Source organism: Sus scrofa, chromosome 9 (genome assembly GCF_054392235.1).
Source record: "Sus scrofa isolate SSC_HxYL_T2T_F1_AM1 chromosome 9, Sscrofa_HxYL_maternal_Yorkshire_Landrace_v2.0, whole genome shotgun sequence".
Taxonomy (NCBI): domain Eukaryota; kingdom Metazoa; phylum Chordata; class Mammalia; order Artiodactyla; family Suidae; genus Sus; species Sus scrofa.
Window position 1 is genome coordinate 33831432 of NC_139391.1, and position 14701 is coordinate 33846132.

The 14701-nt window shown below is 34.3% G+C and overlaps 1 protein-coding gene across 12 annotated transcripts in view; it reads left to right on the top strand.

Moving 5' to 3' along the window:
• DYNC2H1 (dynein cytoplasmic 2 heavy chain 1) overlaps positions 1 to 14701 on the top strand; it is a 364937-nt gene that overhangs the window by 35217 nt on the left and 315019 nt on the right. For all 12 annotated transcript variants that reach the window (XR_014815142.1, XM_084975882.1, XM_084975883.1 and 9 more), the window contains 7 exons: positions 4052 to 4167; positions 7275 to 7402; positions 10409 to 10558; positions 11919 to 12124; positions 13086 to 13241; positions 13351 to 13465; positions 14031 to 14201. Coding sequence is in view for 11 of the 12 variants with exons in the window: in XM_084975882.1 (XP_084832008.1) it covers positions 4052 to 4167; positions 7275 to 7402; positions 10409 to 10558; positions 11919 to 12124; positions 13086 to 13241; positions 13351 to 13465; positions 14031 to 14201 (1042 nt within the window). In the remaining variant the exon portion in view is untranslated. The remainder of the gene's footprint in view (positions 1 to 4051; positions 4168 to 7274; positions 7403 to 10408; positions 10559 to 11918; positions 12125 to 13085; positions 13242 to 13350; positions 13466 to 14030; positions 14202 to 14701) is intronic.

Below are 14701 nucleotides of genomic sequence, written 5' to 3' on the forward strand. Positions count from 1 at the left end.
AGATTCCCAGGCTAGGGGTCGAATCCGAGCTGTAGCCACTGGCCTACGCCAGAGCCTCAGCGACGCGGGATCCGAGCCACGTCTGCAACCTACACCACAGCTCACGGCAACGCCGGATCATTAACCCACTGAGCAAGGGCAGGGACCGAACCCGCAACCTCATGGTTCCTAGTCGGATTCGTTAACCATTGCACCACGACGGGAACTCCGGATCTAATAATATTTGATGTGCACAGGCACAGTCTAAAAATTGTCAGAGTCTACTACTGAGAGCGTACTGGGGGATATTTGACTCTAATTTTGTATTGCTGATTCCTTTCAGAATGTGCTAGGAGATGCACAAAATGTTCCTGAATCTAGGTATTTCTCTAAAGGTGGAGGAGACCCTCTGAGGGGCATTTCATAACCCAGAATATCCCTCTCACTCTCTGAAATTCATATCACAGGAACCATTCTATGTAATAAGCCTTATGAAGGAAGGGGGTCTTGTTTAATTGTGCATATATTACCTATAAAGGATAATATAATTGTTATTAATTCATTTGTACATTCTTTTAACAAATATCTGGTGATTCTTTACCATGTGTAAAACCTTGTCCTATGGGAGTACAGAGATGAAGATGCCTGACCTACATTCCAGTATTTGTTTTTCTATTTCTTGCTAATAAATTAACAAGTATTCATCTAAGTTACTATGTACATACATATACTCACAGATATTTATTTTATGGATACTTTTGGAAAATATACTGTAAGGTTAGAAAAGCTGTATTCTAATTATGTGTTTCAGACACTGTAAGAAGGATATACTTTTTGGGTAGGCTGTCTGTGGCTATCCCTTTCTGTCTATGACTGAATGAGCCTCAATTGCATGTTATCAGTTATTTTCAACTGAAAAGTAGATGTTAGTCTTATCCAAGGGATTCTGTACTCAGTGAGTACAACTCTGCTGTAATCATATCACTTTATGTTTTAATTCATTAGTAAAATATGGTATAATTTTTTTCTTTGTACCAAAATCATCTGTTTTCATGTGTAAAATATTAGAAATTTTGATGTTTTATATTCCAGGATTTCAAAAAATCATATAACCTCATATAAAAGACAGATTAACTCTTATGATTTGGTGCTTAAGAACTGGAGTTTAAAACACTCTACTTAGTGGTGGTTGAGAATATATAAATAAAACCTTAAGAGAAAATTGTATTTTTAAAATGAATCTGTGAGTATTCACTGCCTATAACTTGCTAAGAATATTACCTGGCCCTATTGTTTAAAAAGGGCCTTTCTAAATAATTTTTGGCCAAAATTTTGAGACATTTTAAACTTTTTACAATTTAAGATAAATACGAGATTTTATTCAGATGAATGAGTTTGGTTCAAGTTGTGTTTGCTTAGAATAGTACATTTTGCATTAAAAGTACCATGTAGAGAATTAATGTTCTTAAAAGTCTATGCTTTTTTAGTGATTATATTAGAGTTTATTTACCATGTTATGTCAATTTCTGCTATCCAGCAAAGTGACCCATTACGCATATACATACATTCTTTTTCTCATGTTATCCTCCATCATGTTCCATCACAAACGACTGGCTATAGTTCCCTGTGCTATACAGCAGGATCTCATTGCTTATCTATTCCAAATGCAATAGTTTGCATATACCAACCCCCACCTCCCAGTCCATCCCACTCTCTCCCCCTCCCCTTTGGCATTCACAAGTCTCTACTCCATGTCCTTGAATTTCTTTATTTTCTGTATATAGGTTCATTTGTGCCATATAGTAGATTCCAGATATAAGCAATATCATGTGGTATTTGTCTTTCCTTCTGACTTATGTCACATAGTATGAGAATCTCTAGTTGCATCTATGTTGCTATTTATGGCTGAGTAGTATGCCATTGTGTATATGTACCACATCTTCTTAATCCATTCATCTCTCGATGGACATTTAGGTTGTTTCCATGTCTTGGCTGTTGTGAATAGTGCTGCAATGAACATAGGGGTGCATGTATCTTTATGAATGAAAGTCTTGTCTGGATATATGCCAAGAGTGGGATTGCTGGATCATATGGTAGTTCTATATTTAGTTTTCTGAGGTACCTCCATGTTGTTTTCCATAGTGGTTGTACCAATTTACATTCCTGCCAACAGTGTAGGGGGGTTCCCTTTTCTCCACACCCTCTCTTGCATTTGTTATTTGTAGACTTACTAATGATAGCCATTCTGACTGGTGTGAGGTGGTACATCATGTAGTTTTGATTTGCATTTCTCTATCAATTAGTGATGTTGAGCATTTCTTCTTGTGCCTGTTGGCCATCTGTATGTCTTCTTTGGAGAAATTTGTGTTGTTTTTATAAGTTTTTTAAAAATACTAAAAAGTACCGGCTATAATGGAAAAAAATAAAAATACTAAAAAAGCACAATGACAAGTGCTGTCATTATTTGATGACGTTAGTACACAAGCTTACAAAATTTGGATCATTCCATTTTCTGCTATTTTTATTTAAACTAATTATTAGTTTTTCACCATATTATTACCTGGTCCTAAAAAATATGATTTTTTTTTTACCACACTCGTGGCATGTGGAAGTTCCTGGGCCAGACAGGGATCACACTATGCCACAGCAGTGAGCCAGCCATTGCAGTGACAATGCCCAATCCTTAACCCACTGCACCACAAAAGAACGCCTAGATTTTATTTTATTTTATTTTATTTATTTTATTAATTTAATTTAATTTAATTTTATTGTCTTTTTAGGGCCGCACCCACGCATATGGAGATTCCCAGGCTAAGGGTAGAATTGGAGCTGTATCTGCTGGCCTGCGCCATAGCCACAGCCCTGTGGGATCCAAGCCTCGTCTGCGACCTACACCACAGCTCACAGAAATGCCAGATCCTTAACCCACTGAGCAAGGCCTGGGATCGAGCCCATGTCCTCATGGATACTAGTCAGGTTCATTAACCACTCAGCCACAGTGGAAACTCCAAAGAACTCCTGATTTTGAATTGTATGGCTGTATAATAATTTATTTAGCCATTCCTATTTTTAGCTTATTTCTAATTTTTCACTATTATAATTAATACTTTGATGAAGATATATAAATCTTGGAGACTTCCCTGAAAATTTCTTTAGGATAAATTCTGAGAGTGAAGTTACTAAGATAAAAGAATATACCTATATTAAAATTATTTGATGTATATCGCTAAATTGCTGTTTGCCAAAGTTGCATTATTTTGTACTTTGACCAGCAGTTCTAAAGAGTTCTGTTTATCCATGTGATTGAAAATATAAATTAACAATTCACTGCATTTTTATAAATTAGGCAGGTATAAAATGGTATTTTATTATTTTGTTTTAGTGACTTAATAAAGTATATTCACTTTCTGTCTTTATTTTCTTTCCCCTATCATAATTGTTGGTTTATTAACTATAAGATAGTGATTTTATTTTATAAATCTTTAAATAAGTGCATTTTATACCGTGACAAGCAAAGGATGCAAACATTTAAATATATTCATGTTGATAGCTTAGAAATTCATAATGTACTACATTTTTTGTGTGTTCTTTTTAGGGCTGTATATGGAGGTTCCCAGGCTGGGGGTCTAATCGGAGCTACAGCTGCAGCCTATGCCACAGCCACAGCAATGCCAGATCTGAGCTGTCTCTGCAACCTACACCACAGCTCACAGCAACGCCTGATCCTTAACCCACTGAGTGAGGCCAGGGATTGAACCCACAACCTCATAGTTCCTAGTCGGATTCCTTTCTGCTCTGTCATGACGGGAACTCCCATAATGTGCTGCTTTTTGAAAAACTGAAGCATTGCATGATTAAAAACTGTAGTATTATGATAAAATCATTGTTTAATGACAAACTTCATAATAGTATGTGTAAGGCATTTTTGCTGGGTAAAATCAAAATGTTTTTTAAAGATCGCAGTAATACTTTTGGGTGATTTTGAAGAATGTATTACATAAAATCGTATTATAATCACTTTTTTCTTTAATTACTCTGTTTCATGTCAAATATGTCCATTGTCATTTTTCAGTTCCGTCAAGGTAGATTGTTTAAATATAAACTGTAACCCTGTGAAGACAGTAATTGATGATCTCATCCAGAAGTTATTTGACATGCTTGTTCTTTCTTTGAAGAAGTCCATCCAGGGTAAAGACAGTTTTTGATTTTTATAGTTATGAAATATGAATCTCAATTATGATTATGTCACTGAGAAAAATAGGTAATTCTGGTATAATGCATTTCTCCTTATCTCTTCAAATGACTACAGGCATACCTCAGAGATACTGAGGGTGGGTCCCAGACCACCTCAATAAAGAGAATATTGTGATAAAGTAAATCATATGAATTTTTTGCTTTCTCAGTGATTATAAAAGTTATCTTCACATATACTGTAGTCTTTTAAGTGTCAGTAAGCATTATGTCAAATAAGCAGTATATATATCTTAACTAGAAAATATTTTATAACTAAAAAATTCTAACCACCCATCTGAGCTTTCAGTGGGTCATAATCTTTCTTCTGGCAGAGGGTCTTGCCTTGATGTTTATGTCTACTACTGATCAGATTGGTGGTTGCTGAAGGTTGGGGTGGCTGTGGAAATTTCTTAAATTGAATGTCAGTCAATGGAGTGTGCTGCATTCACTTTCTTAAATTGAACATCAGTCAGTGAAGTGTGCTGCATTGATTGACTCTTTGTAAAATGCTGTTTGGTAGCATTTTACTCAGCAGTCAATCTCCTCAAACCCTGCCCTTGCTTCATTAACTTTGGTATAATGAAGGTATGTATGTAATATTGTAAGTCCTTTCCTGTCATTTCAACAATCTTCACAGCATCTTTGCTAGGACTAGATTCTCAGAATTACAAGTAACCAGTTTCTTTGCTTATCTGTAAGGAGTATCTCCTTAGAGCTCAAAGTTTTATTATGAGATTGCAGCAATTCATTTTGTATCTTCAGGCTACATCTCTAATTCTAGTTCTCTTGCTGTTTTCATCACATCTTTAGTTACTTCCTCCAGTGAAGTCTTGAATCCCTCAAAATCATCCCTGAGCATTGGAATCAACTTCTTACTCCTACCTTAATATCATTAACATTGATATTTTGACCTCTTCCCCTGAGTCATGAATGTTCTTAATGGCATCTAAGGTAGTGAATCCTTTCCATTAGGTCTTCAGTTTATTTTGCCCAGACCCATCAGAGGAACCACTGTCTCTGGCAGCTATACACTTACGAAATGTATTTCTTAAAAAGTAAGACTTGGAGTTCCTTTTGCGGCTCAGCAGAAATGAACCCAACTGGTATCCATGAGGATGCAGGTTTGATCCCTGGCCCCAGTGGGTTAAGGATCTGGTGTTGCCATGAGCCGTGGTGTAGATCACATGTGTGGCTCAGATGCCGCATTGCTGTGGCTGTGATATAGGCCAACAACTGCAGCTCCAATTCGACCCCTAGCCTGGAAATTTCCATATGCCGCAGATGTGGCCCTAACAAAAAGAAAAAAACTAAGACTTGAATGTTGTAATTATTTCTTGATCCACGGTCTGCAGAATGGATGTTGCGTCAACAGGTGTGAAGACAACATGAATCTCCTTCCTTGTACATCTCTGTCAGAGCTCCTGGGTGGCCAGGTGCATTGTCAATAAGCAGTTATATTTTAAAAGCAACCTTTTATTCTGAGCAACAGGTCTCAATGGTAGACTTAACTAATCAGTAAAATATGTTGTAAACAAGTGTGCTGTCTTCAGGCTTTGTTGTTTCATTGATAGAGCACAGGCAGGATAGATTGAAAGTAATTCTTAAGTGCCTTAGGATTTTTGAAATTGTAAATGAACATTGGCTTCAACTTAAAGTCACCAGCAGCATTAGCCTCTAACAAAACAGTCAGCCTGTCTTTTGAGGCTTCGAATGCAGGTATTGACTTCTTGCCTCTAGCTATGAAAGATTGTATCACCTTTTATTTTTTTTTATTTTTTTTTTTATCGTATCACCTTTTAATAGAAGGCTGCTTCATCTACACTGAAAATCTTTTGTTTGCTAGAGTAACTTTCATTAATTATCTTAGCTAGATCTTTTGGATAACTCGCTTCAGCTTTTATATCAGTACTTGCTGCTTCGCCTTGTACTCTAATGTTATAAAAATGGCTTCTTTCTTTAAATCTCATGAACTGGCCTATGTTGGCTTCAAACTTTTCTTCTGCAACTTCCTCACCTCTCTCAGACTTCATAGAATTGAAGAAAGTTGGGGCTTTCTCTTGCTTAGGCTTTGACTTAAGGGACTGTTTTGGGCTGGTTCGATCTTCTATCCAGCCCACTAAAACTTTCTCCATATCAACAGTAAGTCTTTTGTTTTCTTAGTCGCTTGCTTGTTCACTGGATTAGCACATTTAATTTGCTTTAAGAACTTTTCCTTTGGCTACTATATTGGTGCAAGGGGTTTGCTTTCCAGCCTGTCTCATCTTTAGACATGCCTTCTTCACTAAGCTTAATTATTTCTAGCTTTTGATTTAGAGTGAGAGAAACGTGACTTTTTCTTTTACTTGAACATTTAGAGGCTACTTTAGGGTTATTAATTGGCCCAATTTCAATATTATTGTTTCTTAGGGAATAGGGAGATGTATCAGTCAGAATATATACAACATTTATTGGTTAAATTCACTGTCTTACATGGGCATGATTAATGGCGCCCCAAACAATTATAATATTAACATCAAAGATCACTGATTATAGATCACCATAACAAATATAATAATAATGAAAAAGTTTGAAATATTGTGCGAATTACGAAAATATGACAAGAGACATGAAGTGAACAAATGCTTTTGGAAAAATGGCACTGTAAACTTGATCTGTACAAATTTGCCACAAACCTTCAATTTTTGAAAAATGCCTACAAATGCCTACAAATGTCTACAAAGTTCAATCAAGTGAGGCACTATAAAATGAGGTATGCCTGTACTATTTTCCAAAATATCAGTGTTTCTTTTTTCCTTTAAACTGATGTATTTTAGCATATTATTTAAAGACTAAAATATGTTACCAATTTTGAATAAAACTTGTTAAGAATCAGTGTATTTTAATTTTTTCTCAAAATTTAAAGATATAAAACAATTAGTTTCATTTTGATTAGTCTATATTTTGAATTTTATTTCATGGAAACAAATGAAAATTTAATATTTTACTGTATTTCGTATAATGGTTATGTAATTGAGTATTTCTGGAGTTAATAACATTTCCTATATTTCATTGTTACTATTCAGCTCATTTACATGAAATTGATACATTTGTTACTGAGGCTATGGAAATCTTAACAATTATGCCCCAGTCGGTGGAAGAGATAGGTAATGCAAATTTACAATATAGTAAGCTACAAGAACAGAAGCCAGAGGTGAGAATCATAAACTTATTTATTTATTTTGTACTGTACTAGAGATGTTTCTTTTGGGTAATCTTGTGTGATTTAGAAACATAATATAATTTCAATATTATAAAGAAGTCCATATAATCTAGTCTAATTGGTCAGTTCATGATTAGACTCTTGATGTTATGTTGGTATAATGAAACAGTAAGAGTAATGCTTATTATTGTTTTCAGAAGTATTTGTAGTCTTTTTTTATGATATGGCTTATTAGGATAAAACCAAGCTTAGATAATTCATGCTGTTGATTCCAGGGTTGTACTTTTAGGGATGCTAACATATGAAGTTAGAGCTGAGTTAGGAATAGACACACACGCACACACACACACACAGTCACACTCTCACATAAGGTAGAAGAGCTCATAATTAGAGACAAATATTAAACAGTGGTAAAGATTCATAAAAATAGTATCCAGAAGGCATGAGCCTAGAATAAGTAAGCCAGAGTTTTATAGAATATATTATAGATGATCTTAGTTATGTTTAGATGAGTAAGAGAAATAATTCAAAGTAGAATACAGACTTTTATATGTTCCTATTATGGGATGGACTTAAAACTGTAAGATAGATTAGAGGTGAGTGAAATAATATGTCTTCATTGTGGAAGGAATTACAAACTTTAAAGGTATAAAGAGGGTTTAAAGACAAATAAAGTAATGTATTTGTCTATAGGATGAAGTAACTAAAGAAGGAATGACATTACAGGCTATGGTAATTAGCTTAATCAAAGAGGCATTCATTCATTAATTTATATGACAGGTACTTAGGGATCACCTGATACATTCCAGCTATCATATTAGGAGTTGTGGTTGTACCATATATGTGCTGTATCTCATGGAATTCAGATTTGTGTTTGTGTGTGTGTGAGCAAGAGAGAGAGAGACGGAGACAGAGACAGACAGAAATAGAGTGAGGGGAGCAAGAGGAGCTAGAGCAGTGAAAGAATGAGCATGCTCTAATGGGAGATGTTTCTACAGGCGGGTGATCATGGAGACCTTCTCGGATGACATCTAAACTGAGGTCTGAAAACTAAGGAACCAACCATTCTAAGATTTAGGGGGCAGAAAGAACAGCAGATACAAAGATCTTAAGGCAGAGAAGGAGCTTGGTATCCTCAAGGAAGAGATAGATATATATTGTCAAGAAAAGGAGTTTATTAAGAAAGCCATATTTTTCAAGGAAAAAATGGTTTGAAGTGAAATTGAAGAGGTAGGCAAGGGCCAGATTATGAAGGTTCTTTTAGACAATCCTAAGTTTTAATTTTTTTCTAAGAGTAATAGAAAGTCCTTAGAGGAATTTAAGCGGGGAAGGGACATGGTGTCTTTAACATTTTGAGGCGATGACTGTGGCTGCTCTGTAGGGAATGAATTGGAGGAAGACCAAAGTAGCAGAGATTCCAGTAGTAGGATATTGCAATTGGAAGACAAGTGATGATTGAAGCTTGTACCATGTAGTAGCAGAGGATATGAGAAAGAGCTGGAGAGCTTGATGATGTATTTTAGAGTTACAAGCAAGGTTTTCTGATGCATTAAAAGTAGACGGGTGTTAAGGAAAGAGAAATAAACGTGTCCCCTAAGTTTTTGGCTTGGGCAGCTGGGAAGCTAAATGATGAGGACTGAGGAGGGGAGTTTGGAGATTGGAAGTGGTTCGGATTGAGGTGCCATGTAGAATTTAGAGTAAAGGTAAAGATGGAATATATATTTGGAAGTCATCTATATATTCATGATATTTAAAGCCATAGGATTCAACAGTAGATATATAGTAGAGGATATAAGATTCAGGTTGAGCATTCCAGAATTTAGAGTTCAAGCATAGATGGAGGTAGCAAAGGAGATTTATAGTGAAGTGGGACAAAAGACATGAAGTGTATCATCAAAAACAAAAAGGAGAGAAGCAGATGTATGTTCAGAAGAATATGTGAAGCAGGACATAGCATGTGACCGTATAAAGAGCTGGTCAGAATCTAGGTCATGTGAGCCACATTAAGGATCTTAGGTTTGATTCTGTGGATACTAAAGAGTTGTTGGATTTAAGCAGCAAATTGTTACAGAATTGTGTCTCTCTGTTGGTACATGGATTTGAAGAAGTAGGAATGCTTGCAGGTAGCCTTGGGAACTGTTGTAATGTTTTACAGGCTAAGTTCTTTTCACGTGTAGGAAATTAGAATCCTTTGTCTACTGTCTACTATTTTTACTCTGAGTTTCCTAGTATAACATGTTCTTGGTTCATTGTTTTTCTCTGTTTCTCAGGTGAAGCTGATTCTGCCCAGGAATTGCAAACTGGTCATTGAGATATATTTGAATTTTTGGATGTTTTTATGTTTGCACAGTGATTTTTAAATACCGTTCAGTGGATTTGATTGCTTTGTTGAGTAGTAAAAGTACAGATGTAAATTATAGGACACTTGTTTGTGGTGCTTTAAAGGCTTAGAAGCAGTTTGAGCAGTTTAATACTTATTGACTTATACCCAGACTGTTTAACAAACTTCCAATTACATATGATTCAGGACCTTTCAGGGAGAAACTGAATATAGGCCTTTGATTCTGCATCTTCAGTTGTCCCTTTCTTAAGCACCTTTTCTCCATGACTTTCTCTTCTCTATTAAGATAATTAGTTAACTTATGCTCTTAGATAATCACCAAGCATAGTTCTTTTAGAAGCCTCTTTAGCATTTTTTGAGTGGAACTTTTATAATATGAACTTTGGTTTGAACAGCTGTAGTATTGTCTTTAGTCACGGTTAAATTCAGTCTCATTGTACCACTTTCATTATCCTTTTTAACCTCTGATGTTAAGTGCCTTAGCTGAGTTTGTATGTAATGAGTATTAGAAACATCATATCAAGGAATTTAACAAATTATTTAAAGGCAACAATCTTTATTTAAAAAAGCAAATCGTGATACAATTTAAAATAAATGGAATCTTAAGAAATTTGATAGAATCAATTGTTTTTCACGTGTTATATTTTAACCTTTAGATTTTGCCCTTATTTCAAGAAGCTGAAGATAAAAACAGACTTTTACGAACTGTAGCAGGTGGAGGTTTAGAAACAATTAGCAATCTGAAAGCTAAGTGGGATAAATTTGAGTTGATGATGGAAAGTCACCAACTTATGATTAAAGATCAGGTGAGAACCTTTCAGTCATTTTGTTAAAAAGGAAACAGTATTTTCTCACTTAAGATTCCTTGCTTATCTTTATTCCATTATAGCTCAGATTTATAAGAATTTTATATTGCTGATGAAATTGACCTCCCATAGTACTTCTAAATAGTAAAACACTTTGTATACATGATGATCATGTCATAATTTATCTTCAATTTCTACCACACCAGGAATGCATGTAATGTTATTTTCAGTCTTTCTTGTGAATAAATTTGTCACTTTCAATGTATGGTGTCTTTTATGAATATTATCTGGAAGTTGTATACATCTATTGCACTCAAATTCTATTGACCAGAACTTAGTCTTATGGCTGTTAGCTGCATGAGAGCCTGGAAAATGCCCTGCTTTGTCAAGCAGCGGTATACTCAAAACAACTGGCAGTCACTGATCAAACATTTTTTTCACATTAATTTTGTTAATGTTTATGATGGCTGCTGTTAATTACATGAATGATTTTGTATGATGAGGTTTGCTATGTATCTCTTGTTATATAAGTTTATTTATTTATTTATTTATTTATTTATTTATTTATTTATTGTCATTTTGTCTTTCTAGGGCCTCACCCGTGGTATACGGAGGTTTCCAGGCTAGGGGTTCAATCGGAGCTGTAGCTGCTGGCCTATGGCACAGCCACAGCAACACCAGATCCAAGCCTTATCTGCAACCTTCACCACACCTCATGGTAATGTAGGATCCTTAGCCCACTGAGTGAGGCCAGGGATTGAACCTGTGTGCTAGTAAGATTTGTTTTCACTGAGCCATGATGGGAACTCCTATTTTTGAGTTTTTTTAATTGTACATGGAATCATAATTAAAAATAATCTTTTGAAAAGTTTATATTGATACTTTTTAATCTTTTTTTTTTTCTTTGTCTTTTTGCCTTTTCTAGGGCTGCTCCCTCTGCACATGGAGGTTCCCAGTCTAGAGGTCTAATTGGAGCTGTAGCTGCTGGCCTGTGCCAGAGCCACAGCAACGTGGGATCTGAGCCGCTCCTGCGACTTACACCACAGCTCATGACAATGCCAGATCCTCAACCCACTGAGCAAGGCCAGGGATCGAACCCGCAACCTCATGGTTCCTAGTCGGATTCGTTAACCACTGCACCACGACAGGAACTCCACTTTTTAATCTTTTATTTTTTAACTTTTTTTAGGTTTTTATTTTTTCTATTATACTTGATATACATTGTTCTGTTGATTTCAGCTGTACAGCAAAGTGGGAATATTTTTTTGACCTTTAAATAGAAAACGTTAGAAATAAAAATGTGAATATAAAATAAGATTTTTACTTTGACTTAAATTATGTAAACTCTGTTGGCTTACAGATTGAAGTGATGAAAGGAAATGTGAAATCACGTCTTCAGGTCTATTATCAAGAACTGGAAAAATTTAAAGCTCGTTGGGACCAACTAAAGCCTGGTGATGATGTTATTGAAACTGGCCAGCAAAATGATCTTGATAAAAGTGCAAAGTCAATAAAAGAGAAAAAAATTGAGTTTGATGATCTTGAGGTCACAAGAAAAAAGCTGGTGTATGTTTTTTCTTTAAAACTGAAGTGTTCATTTTCAAAAAAAGTTTTATATTCACTTATTAAGCTAGTAATGTTCTTATATCTATGTCTTATAAACTTTAGCAGTTTTAAAAGTACCAGTATAAAATGCCCAGGCTACTGCCTCCTTAGGAGTTGTCAAATTATATTAGGATTTTAAGAGAAAAGCAAATTTCTGGTTAGGTCTATAAATAGAAATAATACAAGTAATAATATGAAATTAAATAATAATGGAAAATTAAATTTAATTAAAAGTTAAATTAAGAAGGTGGAATACTTGCTTTCTGTGGTCTCATTGTATTTAAAAATATAACGTATAAAATTAATGGAAAATCACTTATAGAGCTTCTGAGAAAAAAATTAACTTAGCAAAATGATGAGACTTCAAAGAAAAACATTTGTTTTATAATATAGAATTACAAGATATTAAATTTAATCATTGTTTTAGATTTGGTCTGTTTAGGTGAGTGAGTCCATAAATTAATTGCCTTCATAGCCGAATGGAGGTTTTAGTACCACGGTTATTAATTGGCATTACACTAGTTAGATAAAGAATATCTTATATTCTAGAAGCCATTTTGATTGAAAAGAATATTAATGGATAATAATATTGATCTATTCTCAGATCGATTCATAAATGTATACAATTCTTTATATATTTAGGAGATATATTCAATGTAATGATGTTTATCACCAATTTTCTTTTGACTCTTTGGGAAAAAATGCCTGTTAATGAATTTAGAAGAGCCCTTAGCTAGGTAGTTATAGTAGAACTGTCATGTGAAGTACCATAGTCCCCCACTCACTACCTCCACTATCAGATACGTTCACATAAATATACACACAGGGAATGCAGTTAACTTATTAATTAGTTAAATTTATTGATATTTAACAGTTTCTCTTTTTCAAAAATCTAATGATATTTTGCTTCTCGTTGCTATAGTGATGACTGCCATCACTTTGGACTACAAGAGCCCAACTTCTCTTTAGCATATAGCATCTCTAAGGACATTGAGAGCTGTGCACAAATTTGGGCCCTTTATGAAGAGTTTCAACAAGGACTTCAAGAAATGGCCAATGAAGATTGGATTACTTTTCGGTTTGATTCATGAACAATATTTATATCCTAATAATTTTGTGGTGGTTTGGGGGATGTAAATTTGATATGTTTCTGGGGAAAAAAAAGATGTGTTTCTGGTATTTTACAGGACTAAGACCTATCTGTTTGAGGAATTTTTGATGAACTGGCATGACAGATTAAGAAAAGTTGAAGAACATTCAGTAATGACAGTGAAATTACAATCAGAGATTGACAAATATAAAGTAAGATAGTTTTACTAATCCTACCATTTAAAAATCATGTTTGGAGCTTTTATATGTCTTCCTGTTATACAGTGACTGAACTGTAATTTTAGTTTATACATTTTTGTAATGATTCCATTACATGAAAAAAATAGAAAATATAGAGTAAACCATAGCAGCCGCTGGTGTTTCTGCTTCAATTTTAAAGAAGTTATAACTAAGAAATTTATGGTTAAAGTTATAATTTGAAGTGTTTGTAACTATATTGCTGTGACTTAGCAATTAGGATGTAGGTCATTTGGCTTATTTAGGATATAAGTCATATTCTACAACTATAAAAATAGAAATATTTTAGGTCATGTTTTAAAATATATAAAGCTACAAAGGGAAATTTGCAGCATGTATCCACAATAATGTTTAACAAAAAGCTTTATACAATTCTATTTGAGAATTTGATATTTTAAGATTGTTAAATAAGATAAGAGTAATTCGGAATGTTATAGATAATAATAAAATTAAGTAACACCTTGCATTTTGCTAATATATATATGTACGTATGCCTTTTTCCCCCTCTTCTTTTTAACAGATTGCAGTTCCTATCTTGAAATATGTAAGAGGGGAGCATCTTTCTCCGGATCACTGGCTTGACCTTTTTCGTCTACTTGGCCTTCCTAGGGGAACTAGTCTAGAAAAGTTACTTTTTGGTGATCTGCTTAGAGTAGCAGATACAATTGTTGCCAAAGCTTCAGACCTTAAAGTAAGAATCACTTTTATAGGTATCTCATAGATCTGACCATTGTTAACATACAATTTTCCTTTATATCTTGTTTAAATAAAATAGCAAGTTAAATTTCTTTCTTTCCTTGAAGTAGTGACCAGGTTCCATTATTACAGTATTCTTTCATTAGTAATACATCTGAATCCATAGATGGGGGGTATAGAAACAATGTAATCCCCTTCTTAAGAGAGAAAACATATGAAATAAAGTGCCTTCTTTAAGAAGGGAGTCAGCTTTAATCAAAAAACAAATACAAATCTTTTTACATAAAATACATTTAAAATTATAGGATATGTTATAAAAAGAAGCTAAATGGTACAGAAATTCAGAGAACTAAATAAGGAATCACTCCACTAACAGGTTTAGCAAAGGTCTTTTGTAAAAGTAAGACTTGCACAATTATATCATAAATAGCAGACTTTATTTTCTATCTGCCCATTCAATGTAAAAATGAAAGGATTCTTTTTTTTCCTTGCTTT